An 18,827-nucleotide genomic window follows, 5' to 3' on the forward strand; every position below is an offset into this window, starting at 1 on the left:
GCTTCTGGTTTATGTCAGGGTGAATTCTGAGTCTGCTATTTTCCCCTACCCAAGGTTTTCTATAAGGTGCATAGCATTTTGTTTGCCCTGCCTGCATGCCACCATGACAGAGTGAAATTGTGACTCTTGAAATGTTCAAGAGAAAAAAATGCTCTCTTACCCATTCACTCAATGACATGGCTTGATTCATTTCCCCCCTGTTTGTCTTTCTTGCGACACAGATTGTAGATTTGTCTCTGTTGGTGAAGCAGGAAATGACGTCAAAGACCAACCCTATCAGTCACGTGATCTCCGCCAGCTACATCCACTACAGCACACACACTGAGGTACATGTACAGTCCTACCCTCTCATCTGTCTTCAACTACGTAAAGTTCAAGTTGTTGTGGTGAGCGCTGTCTGTATGTCTTTTCCCTCTGTGGCCGGGGGCACATATATAGGCCCATGTACTGTATATTTGACTCTGAGGAAGAGGAAAGTCAAAACGTCAGTCACCCCTGCAAAATAATAAACACGTGCAGACCAGTCGAGTGCTCCAGTATATTGTATTTGGGTAGTGCCCAGGTGTTCTCTCTGATGCAAGTTGTCCCTGTTGAGCACCGGCGAGCCCTCCTGCCTTCGACTGGCTGAAGAAGCAGCGCTGGACTTCTCTTGTACCTATATGCCCATATATAGACTGTCGCAGCAGTTTTCAACAACGCAGTAGCCCCGGTGACGATGGGCAGGTGGGGGGGTGTGCTGTGGATTCGCTAATATGGACCTTCTCGGCGTCAACGCAAATCTGCATGCCATGTCAATCAACGGCCCCCGTCTCTCTCTCTCTTTCTCTCTCTCTCTCTCTCTCTCTCTCTCTCTCTCTCTCTCTGTGCGTCAGGAGAAAAAAGACCCAGACTCACCTGAGGCCACTCCCCCTTCCACTCCAGGCTCCTCCCACTCTTCTAAGCCCCTTCTCCAGGGTAACGGAAGCCTGGACGGCAGAGCCAGACAAAGGAAACGGAAGAAGGTGTGTGCGTGCGTGCGTGTGTGCGCCCTCTCTCTTTTGGGCATGTTCTGGTTTCTTGTTGTTGTTTCTCTCATTAAATCTGTCAACACTGATACCTGGCTGTGACAATGACTTGTGTAGGGGAGCCTAAAGTACCAGGGGCCTGTTCCATGAAACTTGGATTAACTAATCCAGGATTTAGGCCAAAACCAGGCTTTTTAAATCCTGGTCTTTACAGCCTGGTTTATTCTGTTCCACTAAAGCCAAGCGAGGCTTAAAATGGGTGGATTTATCGAGCCAGGATCATAAAGCCTGGCTGAATGCAGAGCCTGGCTTTTTGTTTCTAGACCCTTCGGTGGAACACAGATTTACTGATCCTTCTTCTTCATGGGGTATTATGGCAGTTTGCATCATTAATAGTTGCATTACTGCCCCCTTCTGTATATCTCAGTATCATTACTAATCTATTCAAGACTTACTGATACAAGGACTTAAGCTTCTAAAATAAATACTGCTGCTGTAATTAAAGAGAGAACATACTCTCAACAGTGGATAACTACCCCAAAAATATAGTTTACATTTTACCACTACTATTAACTTAAAACAGAATTCTTAATATTGTAAGCATATTGATATTGTCGCATTGTGATATTTGGCCATAACTCCCTCCTCTGAGGGAGCTAACTTTGGGGAAGGGGGTTGTTGTCCAGACAGGGGCCAGACTGGTGAACTGTGGGTCATGGGTTCAATAGTGGGTGAAACGTTACAATGGTAATATGTTGTAAAACAATGAGTAATGGTAATATTTAGTGGTTTTCACTTTAAAAAAAATATATATATATATATAATATAATATAATATAATATAAAATAATAATTCTTCTTAACCGTGCACTTGCACGACAGCAAACCTATTCTGGGGAACATTCACCAAAAGCAGCTGATCTACAAGCTCACAAGCTGTCATGATGTTGTGCAGCCTATATATTTTGTTTTTTTGATTTTATATAGTGCTTAAATTAGTCCTTTAATGCAGACCGATAAAAATAAGGCAACATAAACCTATAATAATTGAATAAGTGTGGAAAACATCATTGGTTTGTGATCAGTTTGACTGCTTAATGATCAGTAAAGACATCAGGATTAGGTTAAACCTGGCTGTTAGCCTGGTCCGGAGCAGGCTAAGTCCAAAGCATTAGTTTCCATGGTAACTAATGTAGCATCACTTTCATGAAACCGAATCAAGCCTCAACATATCCAGGTTAACTGGTTAAATTAATCTGGCAAGATTAACCAGCTTTCATGAAACCGGTTAATCGCTGATCCAGGATATATTAAACCAGGATATCTGTTAAATCCCGGCTTAATCTCTAATCCAAGTTTCGTGGAACGGGCCCCAGGTAAGTAATACTATTATGTTTGTGTATGTGTGTGTTTCAGAGCTGTCCTGCTACAGTGGAGCCACCTAGTGGAGCCATCCAGACATATCACATTAGAGAGGCTATCAGAAGATATAACTACAGACACACGGTATGTTCGAGTTTGTTTTTTTAGTGACTAGGGCTGTCACGATTACAAATTTAAGTTGACGATTAATTGTCACACAACTAATGTGAACTAAATTGCACGGGGCAGATATGACAAATAACTTAAATATACAAATAAATCACTGACACATTTAATAATCTTTTATTTCCAAAACATTTATGAAATAGGTGATCTACAAGCTTACAACATGTCACAAAGTAATGTGCTGTAAGCTTGTAGATCTGCTATTTCTGTTTTTTATTTATTTTTTATTAGGCGATAATCTAATAAATTGTGACAGGCCTATTGGTGACATGGCATATAGCATTGTTTTTTGCCCTAACAAGATATTTCAAAAACATTGACATAGCATTTACTGTGAACCTTCATGCTATTGATTTTGGTGACCCCCATTGCTTTGCTCTAACCTAACGCATGCCCATAGTCCAGCTGCTTAGCTCCAATATATAAAGGGATCGTTCAGTTTGTGATAAAAGCATGACATTTGGTACACATATAGCCAAAGACATCCCAAACTTAATTGGAGGTGGAGGCATCCTGAATTTTCAACATGGCACCCATGGCAGCCATTTTTCAAAATGCCACCATTGACATCCTATTATAAGGCAATATTGTCTAAATTTCCTTATGCTTTAAGTAGCATGTGACATATCAAACTAGGGGGGTTTCATGATGCTGAATCCATTCCAAGCATTAGTTTTGCATAAAAACACTCATTGGGCTAAATTTGGCGATAGCAACTTGCCCAACTGTGCTGATGTCAGCACATTTGGGCAAGTTGCTATGGCCAAATTTAGGCCCAATTTGGCCAATTAGCCCAAACTAATGCTTGGAATGTATTCAGCATCATGAAAACCCCCTAGTTTGATATGTTTTTTTTTGCGAGGCCACACAAAAGTATTGCGAGGGAAGTGAAGACATTTATCTTTTAACTCATTGTCATTTTGGCCGGGGCTCCCTTTTGTACCTGAAATATCAATAAGTGTTCTTTTTCTCTCTTGCAGGGTTCGTATCGGAGGGGTGGCATGGCCTTCTTGGCCTGTTAAAGGTTTTAACACTCACTTATGAATGCATGTAAATATTGTTCGTTATTTCCAACTCTGATCACGCCATTTTTGCCTGTTTATCAGATATGTAATGTAGGCTAACGCTAAATTAGTTTTCAAGAGAAAACTCACATGAAGATATCCCTGTTATTTTGTGCTAATTTGTTCTGTATAAATCATAATACGGTCCGAGTTTTGATTTATTTTATTTTGATGCTTTGTTCATTTGAAATAATTTAAGGTGTCCATTATTATTAGTCCAGTGATTTGAGCCGAATGTGTTTCATTTCAATTTCACAATGCTGTAAAATATGTTGAGGATATCGTAGAGCGTCTGCTAAATGCCTAAATTGTAAATTGATCATAGGAAATAAAGGAAACGATTGTTATTTCTATAATGGGAATAACATTCTTAAGATTTTCCATGGAGGAGGGAATGACCTGGATGGCCAAGAAGCATTAACATGTATTTCTCAATGTATCCGTTTTGTACGTACCATATACAGTCTAATGGAATTCCACTGGCCCTTATGATTGTCTTCTGTGTGATCAGTGAAAATAAATTCTGCATATTTGCTAATATCACTGCCATCATCATTTAGACTATATATGTTGCAATGCCTTCTACAACACTTGATTTGTATAGATAGATCATGGTCAGGATCATACCTACCCTACACTCAGAGATTTAAAAAAATCACACCCGTGTTCATTCAAGTTTTATTTATTCTCAAAATTACACTGAGTAATTAAACTTGTGTCGTCGAGTAATACAATATTATATATATATACATCAGTAGATCAGGAAAAGGGAAACAAAAGGTAATACATGTGAATTACATAGGTTACAAATAGAAGCTAAGACAAATTTCAAAACAATCTAAAAACAAATCTACATATTGTGGGGATCTGTATGCTCAGATGTGTGTATGTGAATGTGTGAAGTGAGGGGTGCTCTTATCATTGTACATCATCATGACGTAAAATTGACACTATGCCTATTTGCTCAGACACAAAATTCTCCATTCATTCTCGATGGGAATTTTTTGTTTTAGACGAAGTTTGTGGACGGTAACTAAAAGCTGGATGTAGGTCACACCCGTGTGAAGTGAGGGGCGCTCTGGACATCGTACATTATCATACATCATCTCATTCCGGCCAATCATAATTTGCGTCCTCACCTTCATCAATGTTTGTGTTATGTTATGACTTAACCCATTTTGGGTGGGAACCCCTTTTGGTGTTTTAAACATGTTATAATTTAGCTATTGAAAAATAGCAGATCTACAAGCTCATAGCGCGCCACCGAGTGGCGCGCTACGAGCTTGTAGGTCTATTTTTTTTGAAAAATCATGAAAATATTTATTTCAGAAAACTGGAGGATTTAGAAGATTTATTTTTAAATTTTGAGGTCAGGCCTAAATGGGTTAAGTTTTATGTAATTTTACTCTGACGTAAAATGTACACTATGGCGTAAAATTCACCATTCATTCACCTGTTTTGAATATGCACATAATGCAGGAGGCAGCAGGAGGTTGCTTTACTGATAACGAGCGCTCCTTGCAGATGATTATTTTCTGACAGGAAGTAGCTCATATTTTGAGTGGTGTAAACCACTCCTACAACTGGCTTTTGTGTGCAGAAGAAAATGAGCATGGTTGCTATGTTCAAAATAATTTCTGACGTAATTAAATCACACCCGGGTGAACTGGATGACCGTAGCAACCGTGCTCATTTTTTCTGCACAAAAAAAGCCAGTTGTGAAATCACATCCGGGTGTGATTTCATTACGTCAGATCAGAGCTGATCAGGCTATATAATACCTTACCTTATATAATACCTCCTTTCCCTACGTCAGACATTACGTCAGACCACAGCTGATCATGCTATATAAAACCTTACACCACTCAGTTCACACGGGTGTGATTTTTATAAAACAAAGACTTTACAGATTGAAAGAGGATAATTCAAGCTTTCCCTACAGCTGCAATGTTGGTGATTTTGACGGTGTTTAATATAATTAGAGAGGACTTTTCTGTTTGGATGAATGGGCTCTATGGGAAGTGTCACCTAGGTATCACCTTGCTGGCAAGATGGCTGTGGTCTGAATATAGAGAATGGAGTGTGATGTAAGACATGACAATGGGATTTGCCAGCAGATGTCACTGTTTTGCCTGTTTTCATTGCAGCTCAAAGGGCTTCACAGACCGAGAAAATCCCAGACCACAGAAAATCCACTGAATGTTCAAAGTTCAGGTTGGTAATTGAGGTCATAAAACCTATAAGAAAAAGAAAAAAATCACACCCGTGTGAACTGAGTGGTGCAAGGTCTTATATAGTCTGATCAGCTATGTCAGTGACGTCACACACTAACCATAGTAACCATGCTCACCTTTGCACGGACAGGTACAGGTACACAAACATACAGACAAAGCTGGTTGTTGGAGTGGTTTGCACCACTCAAAAAGAAAAGAAAATGAATGTCATGAAACCTTTTAAAGGCTGCGAATTCTCAACTGTCCACTAGAGCAGCGATTCTCAACCTTTAAGACCGTGACCCCCCCCCAAAATGATCATATTTGATATTTGAACTGGGGACCCCGGCCCGTCCCTGACCTCGACAAGCTTATTGTGGAAATATCGGCTATTTAAAAAAAGTTCACACCTGTGTGAACTGAGCTGTTCAGGTTATACAGTACTTGTAGTGCTCAGTGTGAATGGCCCTTTAGACTGCCAGTGCCACTTGAAGGCTGCTGAACAGCGCCACTTGAAGGTAGGTGGTCACCCAGCGGTATTGCAGTTGTTGAGGCCATACTACTGTACAAACATAGAGACATACACACTCGGTCAAACATTAGTGGTTTGGCATTGCTAAAAAAACCCTCTTATATTATTTGCCAATCTGCCCAATGTTTATGATCAGTTTTTGAGTGGTGTAAACCACTCCTACAACTGGCTTTGTTAGTCTGTGCAGAAAAAATGAGCATGGTTGCTATGTTCACCCTGTTCACCCGGGTGTGATTTTTATAGTATGTTCTTGATTTACGTTTGTTTATTAGGCCTACTTTTAAAAGTCCTTAAATTGTCACTTCAGGTTGAGAACCACTGCACTATAGAGACCGGTTATTATTCCAAATTATTGGATTGTTTACATTTTCTGCAGAAGTGCACATATTTTCAGTTTCCTCTGTAGGGGAGACTTTAAGCGTTTAGGGTAGTGATGCACGGGTCGACCCGTTACCCACGGGTCGGGTCAGAGCGGCTCAAGAAATGTTAACTCTTTGGTCGGGGCAGGTCAAATAGTATACACAAGTTGAACTGTAACCCGCGGGCCAACCCGCAAGTTGAGTAAAGCAGGACAAATGATCATGAATCACCCGCGGGTCGTTTCTTCCCCCAAGATTAGCATCACTGGTTTAGGGCTATCCCCTCATCGCAGATTAAACAGTCTGTGTGGTCTAACTTGGGTTAGTCATTTCATTGTCTATATATGTTCATTTTTGCTGGGTAGAGCAGCATGATCAGGCCTCTGAAGTCCTTCTCCTGATCTCTTTTATTAAATCACTTCTTGATACATAAGCCTCTTTTATTAAATTACTTTTTGATCCATGAGCCTCTGCCTCCTCGTTGGTGACAACAGTGCAGAGTTTGACCACTCCATCTGTCAGTTCCTGTTCTCCCAGGATGGCCGCCAGCGGGATTCCTGAGCGCACACAGTACTGCACCTGGTTCAGGTATTTGGGGTTCCTTTTGTACTCTGTCTGTGCCTTGATGCCGGCAGTCCAGAGCTCGGCCGTCAGTCGGAGTCTCTCCTCCAGCAGGTTCTTCTGTGCCGAGACCACCATGACCTGCACCTCTGTGGTACGCACGCTGTTAGCCTTGGCCTCCATGATGGAGAAGATCCTCTCCATGCCAATGCTGACCCCGACACACGGCACCTGCCTATCCTTGGAGGAGATCTTGCCCACCAGGTTGTCATACCGTCCACCTCCAGCCACACTGCCCGTGCTCGCGGTTTTCTCTTGGGCCACCGCGGCGCCCGCCTGGATCAGCACGGCCTCGTAAATTACACCTGTGTAGTAGTCCAGACCTCTGGCTAGGCTGAGATCACACAGCACCTTGTCTGTGACCTGGAAGATCTGCAGGTAGTTGAAGAGCTCCTTCAAGTCTGTGAGGCCGGCACGAATCTGGTCGCTCTTACACATCTCTGTGTCTCGAAGCAGGAGCTCTACTAGGTCAATACCACCCTTCATTTTCACATATTTACCAATCTGATCAGCTACCTCCTCCGATACGCCCTTCTCCATTATCTCATTTTTAACATCTGACCAGGACAATTTGTCCATTTTGTCTACTGACGAACAGATGGTGCAAAACTTGTCCTTTGGAACGCCACACAGGTCAAACATTCCCTCCAGAATACGTCTGTCATTGACCTTGATGCAGAAGTCTCCCAGCTCCAGCTCGCTGAGTATTTCGTAGATGATTTTCAGGCATTCCGCATCGGGGACCATATTATCGTACTTTCCCGCTATGTCAAAATCACATTGGTAGAATTCCCTGTAGCGGCCCAGGCCTGGGTTGTCACGGCGGTAGACCTTGCCTATTTGGTAGCGCTTAATGTTGGTGATGTTGTACATGGCCAGGTAGCGTGCAAAGGGCACGGTGAGGTCATATCTGAGAGACAACATCTCTCCACCTTGGTCCTTGAGGTCGTATATCAGCTTAGCGTCCTCGCCGTACTTGCCTGTCAATGTCTCTTTTAGTTCAAAGACAGGTGTGTCAATGGTCTCAGCACCGTGACGTGTGACGCCAGTGATGGTGTTGAACACCTTCTCTCTGACGGCCATCTGCGAGGGGTTGTAGTCTCTTGTTCCCTTGGGAGTCTTAACTCTTTGAGCGTTTCAAGGATTTCTATATAGTAGGTAGACTTCTCTATGGCCAGAATGGCGTTTTTGAATGATTTATTGAAAATTCTCTGTTGTGAATGTGTGACAACGAAAGACCTTCAGAGAAAGCTTGACTTGTCTGCTTACAGGAAAAAAATTAACTGAGTTGATAAAATGTTTAGTTCTTGTGTTGGAATCCATTTAAAAGAGCCTGCATTTACACTGGGTAGTGTTTCTAGGACAACAAAAAAAGTTATGCCCGGTTTAAGTTTTATTTTCTAAATAACTTTTTTTCTGCTGGGCGTACATAGCCATGCAATATCTCATTTTAAAGGGTGAGTTGTCTAGTTCAATTAAAATAAAATAAAAAGTTTCTCACATGTACCACTGTAGATATTTTGCCATCTATAAATAGCATGGTCAGTCATGATCAATCTGACCTATCCAGCTAAAAGTCTCCATAGCTCTGAATTGGAACATCATATAAACTCAATTCTTTTTTGGGGTAAAATTAGACATTCTAACGCACATTTTGATATATACCATGTTTACATAGTCTTACCAGTACCTTGTCTATTCATGCATGTATCTCAAAAACCTATTATGAAGAAACACAGTTTTGATAGAAAACACATCCAAGGACATTGTTTTGATATGACTTGGTGCCCATGAAATGTATCAAAATATAGACTTGAATGTATACTGTATTATAAAAAAGAAATTGAGTTATTACCATCTACCGTTACAGAGTAAATCACAGTTGAAACTCGCTTAGTCATATACAATAAACCTCACAATAGTGAACAAAATAGCCATGACAGGTCTAACTCATTGTAAAAGCGTCTTTTATTTTTTATGACTACTAACATAATAAAATTATAATAAATATTACAGAAAATAAATAGGCCTACATACAAAACAGTTGTCCCCAAACTCCCCAGTGTCCCCAAACCACTGCATTCCAGTTGTTCTTGACGGTGTGTGTGTGTGTAGGCTAAATAATAATAAAAAAAAAAAAAAACTGCCCCCCTGAAATGAATGAATCCGGTTCAGTGTCGGAGAACTCCATCGCAGTCTTGACTCTTCGTCTTCATCATCATCCTCCTCCTCATCTGATGTCAGTTCTAAATATATAAAAAATAAACATTTAGCTGTTGTCAGTGCACGCTACTATTACATGGTGTTTGTAGCTGGCTGCTAGTATCACGATAAAATAATAGGCGACGTTAGAATGACACCAATGAGTGCTCGCAGGTATAATATCCAGCACCATCGCGTCGCCACATTCCACTGGCTGTTGGCTAGTTGCTAGCAAACACTGCAGAAATGGTACTGGCTATTGGCCGGTGGGGGGACGTAGGCTATCTGACATCATCGTCATCATCATCATCATCACACGGTGACACACTAAACAATGTAAAATCATGATTGTTGAGTGGTGTAAACCACTCCTACAACTGGCTTTTTTGTTGAGTGGTGTAAACCACTCCTACAACTGGCTTTTTTGTGCAGAAAAAATGAGCATGGTTGCTATGTTCACCCTGTTCACCCGGGTGTGATTCCTACAACTGGCTTTGTTTGTGCATAAAACATGAGCATGGTTGCTATGTTCACCCTGTTCACCCGGGTGTGATTTCATTACGTCAGACATGATTTCATTACGTCATACAGACCTTACACCACTCAGTTCACACGGGTGTGATTGTATACAATACAATGAATGCGATTATCATGCAAGCTCATAACTCATGGACAAAAGAAATCTACAAGCTCACAACGCGTCGCGCATGTGACCTGTTTGAGCTTGTAGAGCTGGCTGCTAGTATCACGATAAAATAATAGGCGACGTTAGAATGACACCAATGAGTGCTCGCGGGTATAATATCCAGCACCATCGCGTCGCCACATTCCACTGGCTGTTACATACAATACAATGAATGCGATTATCATACAAGCTCATATAACTCATGGACAAAAGAAATCTACAAGCTCACAACGCGTCGCGCATGTGACCTGTTTGAGCTTGTAGATCCTCATGTTTGTTCTCCGTCTTTGTAGACAGTAAAAGGTGCTGGCTAATGGCTGGAAGGGGGGTTAGTGTCGGTCGGTGCAGTACAAATGTATCGTAGCAGGCATGCAGCCATGCACGCATGGCAGTACAATTATTTTATATTGTAGCGTGCCATATAGGCGATCTGATCTGAAGAGTAATGTTCGCTCCTTTTATTTACTGTCTACAAATACGGAGAACAAACATGCATCGTTTACTGAAGCAACGCGTGGTTATGTGCGACGCGTTGTGAGCTTGTAGATTTCTTTTGTCCATGATTTCTGATCACTATAGAAGGGCATTTTCTACAATAAGATTACCTCAAAACATTCCGGGTTGATCGTCTTCTTTCAATGGTTTCCCGGTATAGCTCATCGGACGACGATGAGGAGACAATGAGTGGTAGTGGCCGGTCCCCGCTCCGGTTCTAAGCCCAGCCACCGGTCCCAGCGACCGGGCTGGTGGGGACTGGAGAAGGCGACTGGGACGTGCATGGATCAATACTACTACCACAAAACTCGCTCAAATAAATATTACTGCTTTCAACTTTTTCTGATAGAAAATCGCTCGGGCGAGACGTCAAACGGGCTGAACACTGAAAACTATGAAAACTCCCTCCGCCCCCACTGTTTACTGGGGTGTGGGATCAGCTTCCAATGGCAAAGCGTACACGTGTGTCACGTGACACGGGTTTTCTGGGAAATGTAGTTGATATTTATGCTCAATACTATATACAGAGGTGCGGACCGAATTAATATATTGGTATTAATAAAAAAAGAGAACTACGGAAAATCACGTACAGGGCAGAAAAGACTAATGCAAAACTCCACGTGTTTTCCAGTAGTAATCTGTCTAAGGGTTAAGGACGAACTGGTGTTTCCTCCCACCGTCTCTTGCTTCCGCTACTTCCGCTACTTCCTCCCCCCCCATTTTCAGGACGACCGCCTTGTTCTCCATCTTAATCTCATAATTACCCTTTTCCCCCTCTGTTTCCTCCTTCTCCAACCCCTTTTGCATGTTTAGGATCTTGATTCTCTATCTTATCTTGAGAATGTCCTCCAGGTCTGACTATATCTCACACAGTAAATGAAACATAAGTAACTGACACGTTTATATAGGTTGGTCACCCCAGGCGAGCCACCAGGTCATCGTGACATCATGTGACATCAGCTCCCATATATGTATGGTGCCCAGGTCATCGTGACATCAGGGTGACATCATCAGGGATGGTGTCCATATATGGAGATCCCTGATGTCGTCAATATTGGCCAGAAACTCTACATCTGACCTCAAACCCTTAGATCTACATCTCCATATATGGATATGTCAGAACCTGTTCTTCCATGTTGATCCTTCCCCATCCATCCTTCCTCTTCGATGTCTCCCTTTTGACTTATACCTGTCCATTCAAACTCTAGACGGGCCTGCCCCAAAGTTATTAATGCAGCTGTGACCGGCAGCCGGCGAAAACTAGAATTCTCAACAGGCCCGAAAATTAAGACCCTCATCAAACCCTGTACACTCAAGAGAATGTCCCCTCTACCACCCTTAGATCTCCATATACTGTATGGAGCTGACCTGTTCTGACATTCCATATGTTGATCTGACCTCATCAAACCCTGTACACTCAAGACATGCTCCTTATATGGCCAGTACAGAATTCATTCCACCTGCCCAGCAGTCTGCCGTCAACAAGGCGGATGCGTGCACACTTCTTGCCCTCCGGCGTCTTACCGGTGTAGGACAAAGTTTGTTCACACACACCAAAAGCTGGACATAGGAGAGGCTAGCGCCCCTCAAAAATGTTTGTCTTCATGCTCCCCCAAAAATCTGCAAGGTTGTAGTCCGGAGGACATTGCCAACATGTACACCCTATTGAATGGTGAGAACCATACTTTAACCCATTTTGGGCGGGAACCCCTTTTGGTGTTAGCATTATGTTATGATTTAGCTATTGAAAAATAGCAGATCTACAAGCTCATAGCGCGCCACCGAGTGGCGCGCTACGAGCTTGTAGGTCTGCTATTTTTGAAAAATCGAAGAACGACATAGCTTTTTCAGAAAACTGTCAGGATGTAGAAGACATTTTTAGAATCTGATCTCAGGGTTAACTGTCATGGCCCAGAAGCTGCAAGTCCATATCTACTGTATGATGAGGGGCTCCGAGCCACCAGCAACCTCTCTCAGGTGAATATGTCAGCCCAGTTTGTCGAGTCTTTGTTGGAGGTACACAGTAAATTTGTTAAGCTCATTGACCAGACAGTGGCCTTGTGGTTAGAGTGTCCGCCCTGAAACTGGGAGGTCGGGGTTCGATCCCCGGCCGGGTCATACCAAAGACTGTAAAAATGGGACCCAATGCCTCCCTGCTTGACACTCAGCATCAATGGGTTGGATTGGGGGTCAAATCTACTAATCAAATGATTCCCGAGCGCGGCGCACGCTGCAGCTCACCGCTCCTTGGCTGCGGCTCACCGCTCCAAGAGATTGGTCAAATGCGGAGAACAAATTTCACTGCGGTAACGTGTGTGACAAATCGTATGACTTTGACTTTGACGCAGTTCTGAATGGCACAGTTCTTGGGTGCACTTGAGAAGCGTTTGACGTCTGCAGTAAATCACAGGGAACCCAAGTCCCACTGCATAGCCCCTGAGCTACTGGCCAAGCACTGTGACAAAGTGCTGAAGTCTGCACAGGGAAAGACGGGCGATGAGCTGCATGGCAAGCTGAACAGCCTAATCACGGTGTTCAAGTACATCGATGTCATAGGAGGGCAGGATTGGCCCGATTTGAACAAAAAGCCTCAAATCATGAACGCAGCGTGCAATTTACGTGAAATCTTTCACAGATGTTCCTACTAGGCTGAGGAATATACCCCACCCTTTTCACATTGGCCTGTTATAGCGCCACCAACAGGTGGATTTTTGCAAAACACATTTTTGGAACAAAATGCCTCAAATCATCCAATTGCCATCCAAGGCGTAAGAAGAAATGGCACCCTTTTCACATTGGCGTATTATAGCGCCACCAGGAGGCCACAACCTGACCTGCCCTGGTGGAGACCTGTGCCAAGAAGGGGCACTTTTTCTAGTTTTAACTGATTCTCTTGTAACCTTAGCTTAAATTTACTTTTAATTACAACAAATTCTACTGATCAGATTTGAAGCTATTACTTTAGTTTTTTACCCTTGTTAATCTTTTTGCATTTATGTGAATGCCTTTTTACTTGTATGTAAATGTATGTATGTAGCCTACTGTACTTTATGTAAATGTATGTATGTACTGTACTTTATGTAAATGTATGTATGTACTGTACTTTATGTAAATGTATGTATGTACTGTACTTTATGTAAATGTATGTATGTACTGTACTTTATGTAAATGTATGTATGTACTGTACTTTATGTAAAGCACTTTGAACTACACTTGTGTTCGAAAGGTGCTCTATAAATAAAGAGTATTATTATTATTATTATAAGAGTATTTTCACCTAAATGTGAAAACCGCTATAGGTTGCCAGTTCGATCCCTGTGGGCTCCCCCAGAGTTAGTGTGGAAGTGTCCTTGAGCAAGACTCTGAACCCCTGATTGCTCCTGATGTGCAGGTTGGTGCCTTGCATCAGTGTATGAATGTGTGTGTGAATGGGTGAATGTAATGCACCATCTATGTAAAGGTGTGTGTGAATGGGTGAATGTAATGCACAGTCTATGTAAAGGTGTGTGAATGTGTGTGTGAATGGGTGAATGTAATGCACAGTCTATGTAAAGGTGTGTGAATGTGTGTGTGAATGGGTGAATGGAATGTAAAGCGCCTTGGATAAAGGTGCTATATAAATGCACCATTTAGCATTTACTTAATCCTGTACATTGTTGTCTGGTGATGAAGCAGCAGGTTGACCTGCTTGTCAACACACTCCTTGTGTTCAGGAATCTGGTAGAACGACATATCTGTCTCTCCTCCTCCTCCCCCCAAAGCTCGTCACCTCATAGAAACCTGATTATTATCTGGTGTCATTATGTGACGCTGCGTGTCTGTCTGTCTGACGGGTCATTTGTGACGCTCTGCGACACGATCAACATCACCTCTCCTCCTCCAGACCACGATCAACATTACCTCGCTGGACACGCCGGAACCAACGCATGTGTAGGATAAGCCAAAGCCACCCCCTATTTTTGGGTTGTTTATTTCATTATAATTCATTCTTACTCAAGTCCATAATGTAGTTCATGGGATTACAAGTCAAATAGTTAAAAAGATAAAAGTTCATGCATAAGTGTATTTCATTTTGTCATTGTTCTATGTAATGTTAGTCTCAAATACCAATAGTCACTGTGGTTCGACCCTGCCAAGAACAAAACAGAGCTATAGCTCTTCTAAGCCACAAGGGGGCAATATACTCCAGTGAGTCAGCATGTTTCTGCCAGTCAGACAATGAGGAAGCCATACATCCTGTTTGGTGAATGTGACACAAGCTGGACAGAACATGTGTCTCACTCAATTTGTGTGTGTTTAACTGTCTTGTTGCAGGTGAGATATAAGAATGTGGGTTCATTTAGACATATAAAGTAGCATATGAACAGGGGATATATGTTGATAGTGGAAAAGGTGGCCGTGTGTCTCCACAATGTTTTAGTGTACTGTAGACTACATGCTTAGCAGTTTGGTAGCTTAGCTATAGCAGCTAATGCTAACTGTGATAGTGACTGCAGGAGGCCCCAAGCTGCTACTGTGACTGTCTGATGTTATAATTCCAACTCACTGTGATAGTGGTATGCTATTATGATAACAGAACTATTTGGTGTCATGCATTTTTGTTATTTTGTTTAAACTGAATGTGATGTTATTTATGTATTATGTTATGTCCAGTGAGTCAGCATGTTTCTGCCAGTCAGACAATGAGGAAGCTATACATCCTGTTTGGTGAATGTGACACAAGCTGGACAGAACATGTGTCTCACTCCGGAACCAACGCACGCACACATCTGACCGGTGAGAGCTGCAGACACACACCAAACACACACTCTTTCTTTCTTTTACCTTTATTTATTCAGGGAAGTCAGTTGAGAGCAAGCTCTCTTTTTCAATAACGCCCTGATTACAGTACACATACCATACAATATAAATAATAAATATATTACAGGATAAGAAACAGTTTAGAGTGAGCAAGTACAGCTGGATCTCAAATGGATCCTTACAAGTCTTTTAAAACGTTCAAGTGAAATCAAAGTTTTCAGTTTTAAGATTGATTGTAGACAGTTCCACATGTGAGGTGCATAGTAGTGAAAGGCTGTTTTTTTAAGGGGATTTCTAACATAAGGTAGTTTTGGGAGCGGGTGTGATGTTGGCCAGTTTTGGGATGTAGTAGGCTGCTAAGATATGTAGGCATTTTTTTAAGTAAGGCTTTGTAGATAAAAACAGTGCAGTGCTGTTCTCGTCTCTTAGCCAATGAAGGCCAACCAACCTTTTCATACAACCTACAGTGATGGGTGAGGAACCCATCTCCAGTTATAAACCGGAGGGCAGAGTGGTAGATTGTGTCTAGTGGTGTTAGTGATGACGGAGCTGCATGCATATAAATAATATCACCATAGTCGATAACTGATAAAATTGTGCTTTGAATCAGCTGCTTCCTATTTTTTGAATTGAAGCAAGCTTTGTTTCGATAGAGGAATGCTAGTTTTGGTTTCAGTTTAGTGATGAGTTGTGAAATGTGGGTTTTAAATGATAGTTTGTCGTCTAACCAGATGCCCAGATATTTATAGATTGAGACTTTTTCAATAGGAGTTCCTTCACTAGTTATGTTAAGGTTTGATTGAGTGGCATTTGGTTTTCTAGAGAAGACAATGAATTTTGTTTTACCAGGGTTTAAAAGCAGTTTGAGATTGGTGAGTGCCTGTTGAATTTTGTGAAAATCTGTTTGTAGGTTTTGAAAAGCTAGATCAACTGAGGGGGCGACTGAATAGATGACGGTGTCGTCCGCGTAAAGTGTCAGAAATGTCAGAAATGGTATGAGCAGCTAATAATAGAAGCTGTGGGTTTAGCCCATCAGCTCCTGTAGATTGTTTAGGGTCAATGGCAAGTAGAGCTTCCTTTACCTCTATGCTGGAGAAGTGCCTGAAGGTGAAACTTTGAGAGTTTGAACTGTCATGGACTGGGTTACTAGGTGGTGTGTCCGAATTCCTAAAGAAATGGTCTGCGGTGCTAAAATGCGTATTAAAAACATTGCATAGATCGTTTTTGTTTGATACTGTGGAGGAGTCTGTGATGATCTGTTTGGGTAGCGATGAGGATTGACCTTGGGATAGCGTTTTAATGGTACTCCAGAATTTGCCAGGGTTTGAGCTACAATCTGACAAGGTGGAGATGTAATATGATGATTTGGCATTCCGAATCATGGCAAGGCAGTTATTTCGGATGAGATGAAAATGATCCCAGTCGGATTTTAAGCCAGAGGAGCGTGCTTTTTTCCAAGCAATGTCCCTGGCTCTTAATTTTATTGAGATATAAGGGGAAAACCAGGGGTTCCTCCTGTTTTTCACTCTAAGCTTTTTAAAGGGAGCATGTTTATCAGCAACTGAGTTAAAAATAGAAATAAAGTAATTTAATGCAGAATGAGGGTCTGGAATAGAGAGAGTGTTGAATATATCGCTAAGAGCCAATTCATGTATAAAAGCTTCATTAATACAATTATTGAAATTTCTTTTTACCGTGATCCGATGCTCAGATTTTTGTTGCCTTTTTGTTTCTAATACAAGCTATGGGACAATGGTCACTAAAATCAAGTGGAAGGACACCACTGCATTTATAATTGTGTGATTTGCTTGTAAGAATGATGTCCAGTAGGGAAGCTCTTGCTGGATTATTTCTATTGGGTCGTGTTGGAGCTGTGATTAGCTGAGAGAGGTTTAGATTATTACAGAGATTTTTAAAGGTGCTGGAGGCTCCTGTGAACCAGTCCAAGTTTCCGTCACCCATGAGGAGAATATCCGTCATTCCATGGGAGGATATTAGATTGAATATATTTGCATGAGAGATTTTGCAGAGGGCTGGCGGTATAACCCAATTAGGAGTAGTTTTTCATAATTTGCCGCATTTCCTAAATTGATGTTTAAAGCTAGGTATTGTGTGTGTGTGTGTGTGTGTGTGTGTGTGTGTGTGTGTGTGTGTGTCAGTCAATAAATAGTTTCCAAATCTCAGATAAAATATGTAGGCATGTGTCCCCAACATTGGGCAGCACATACAAAAGCCAAGTATCACTTGTATGCCTAAATGCATGCATTCTAGAGGCAAGTTAGCCTATAGAGTCCCATACAGAAACTGCCCCTGCAAGCCCGACACCTTTTTATTTATTTATTAGGATATTTCTAGCATGCGCGATTGCGCTGCACTCTCGGCAGACAGTGCAAGCTGTGAGCTTGTAGATCGGCTCTCCTATCTCTCCCTGCAAGCAAAATCGAGGATTACTGCGGCCGTCGGCTACAGTAGGCTATATAAAAACTACCCCCCCCCCCCCACTATCTCTCTCAAGTGCCCTTGATCAAGGCATTGTACCACTACCATGAAATGTTCTATGAGCAGGGCCTGGCTGGAAACAAGTTCTTGAGCTTAGCCCAGATACCCTGGGTAAATATAGTAACTTTGCTTTGCTTTGCTCTCTCTCTATCTCTCTCTCTCTGTTTCTGGCACAACAGCGCCACTTTTGGTACTCATTGGTACTCGTGCTCATAGTGACATAGTCACATAGTTAGGTGAACACATAGGTGAACACGGACATTGCTGTTCCTTGGAGTGGTTGCACCACTCAAAAATAGAAGACCTTAGCCTATACTGAATGGCATCAGCATGTTGACAGAGACTCAGCCAATTCAAGTTTCACGTATAGGCCTTATATGCCTTTGCTGCAAGCACCATATATCTGCCTCCATTTGCGTCGTGGTATTAATTTATAATAATGTATATTGATCACATGTATCATGCCACACACATAATAGTTTAACTCTTACCATTTGGTGAGGAAACCAGATGGATAGCTTTCCATCTGGATAGCTTTTCCGATGTATAGAACATGCTCCAAAACAGATTAATCCCTCCAAAAAAAATAAAGAAAAAAAGGCAAAACTCTGGTCCGGGAATATGTCCACATTGTTACATTTGCTTTCCAAATCCGATGTAGATCTGTTCTTTTTAATCAGCAAACTGAAAGGATAGCAGTAGACCTATTTTTTTTTTTGGCAGTCCTGCGCTCCCCTCCTGCTCCCCTACAGAAGGGGAAATTGTGTTCTTCTTCAGCATAATTATATTAATTTTCATATTTTGCT

The 18,827-nt window shown here is 41.9% G+C and overlaps 3 protein-coding genes across 5 annotated transcripts in view; 2 read left to right on the top strand and 1 right to left on the bottom strand.

Moving 5' to 3' along the window:
• The first annotated feature begins 224 nt into the window (after window positions 1-224).
• On the top strand, window positions 225-4,122 carry LOC306919074 (uncharacterized protein). 2 transcript variants are annotated; one of them, XR_013789463.1, is made up of 5 exons: window positions 225-326; window positions 873-1,001; window positions 2,420-2,509; window positions 3,532-3,625; window positions 3,672-3,688. XR_013789463.1 is itself a non-coding variant. In XM_079531911.1 (4 exons), exons 1-4 carry the CDS (start codon window positions 255-257, stop codon window positions 3,571-3,573), a joined length of 333 nt encoding a protein of 110 aa, XP_079388037.1. In that variant the 5' UTR covers window positions 225-254; the 3' UTR covers window positions 3,574-4,122. The 2 variants fall into 2 exon arrangements, 1 of the variants encoding a protein (XP_079388037.1); XM_079531911.1 differs by having other exon boundaries at window positions 3,532-4,122.
• Window positions 4,123-6,298: 2,176 nt separating this feature from the next.
• LOC306919072 (histidine--tRNA ligase, cytoplasmic-like) lies at window positions 6,299-14,454 on the bottom strand (the record flags this gene model as incomplete). Its single annotated transcript, XM_079531908.1, has 3 exons — window positions 6,299-6,387; window positions 7,172-8,466; window positions 14,375-14,454. The coding sequence occupies 3 exons, from the start codon at window positions 14,452-14,454 to the stop codon at window positions 6,299-6,301; spliced, it is 1,464 nt and encodes a 487-aa protein (XP_079388034.1).
• Window positions 14,455-14,919: 465 nt separating this feature from the next.
• The window catches only part of LOC306919073 (uncharacterized protein), an 82,500-nt gene continuing 78,592 nt past the window's right edge, over window positions 14,920-18,827 (top strand). For both annotated transcript variants that reach the window (XM_079531909.1, XM_079531910.1), the window contains exons 1-2: window positions 14,920-15,036; window positions 15,376-15,498. The gene's annotated coding sequence lies outside the window, so the exon portion shown is untranslated. The remainder of the gene's footprint in view (window positions 15,037-15,375; window positions 15,499-18,827) is intronic.

This window comes from Electrona antarctica (genome assembly GCF_951216825.1).
Source record: "Electrona antarctica genome assembly, contig: scaffold_314, whole genome shotgun sequence".
In the NCBI taxonomy this organism is placed as follows: domain Eukaryota; kingdom Metazoa; phylum Chordata; class Actinopteri; order Myctophiformes; family Myctophidae; genus Electrona; species Electrona antarctica.

What these genes read in the sequence shown, in the direction of transcription:
- LOC306919074 (XM_079531911.1), top strand. Translation starts at nt 255, where the DNA reads ATGACGTCAAAGACCAACCCTATCAGTCACGTGATCTCCGCCAGCTAC. An exon ending in ACTACAGCACACACACTGAG is followed by an intron (nt 327 to 872) that starts GTACATGTACAG and finishes TCTGTGCGTCAG; the next exon opens with GAGAAAAAAGACCCAGACTC. An exon ending in GACAAAGGAAACGGAAGAAG is followed by an intron (nt 1,002 to 2,419) that starts GTGTGTGCGTGC and finishes TGTGTGTTTCAG; the next exon opens with AGCTGTCCTGCTACAGTGGA.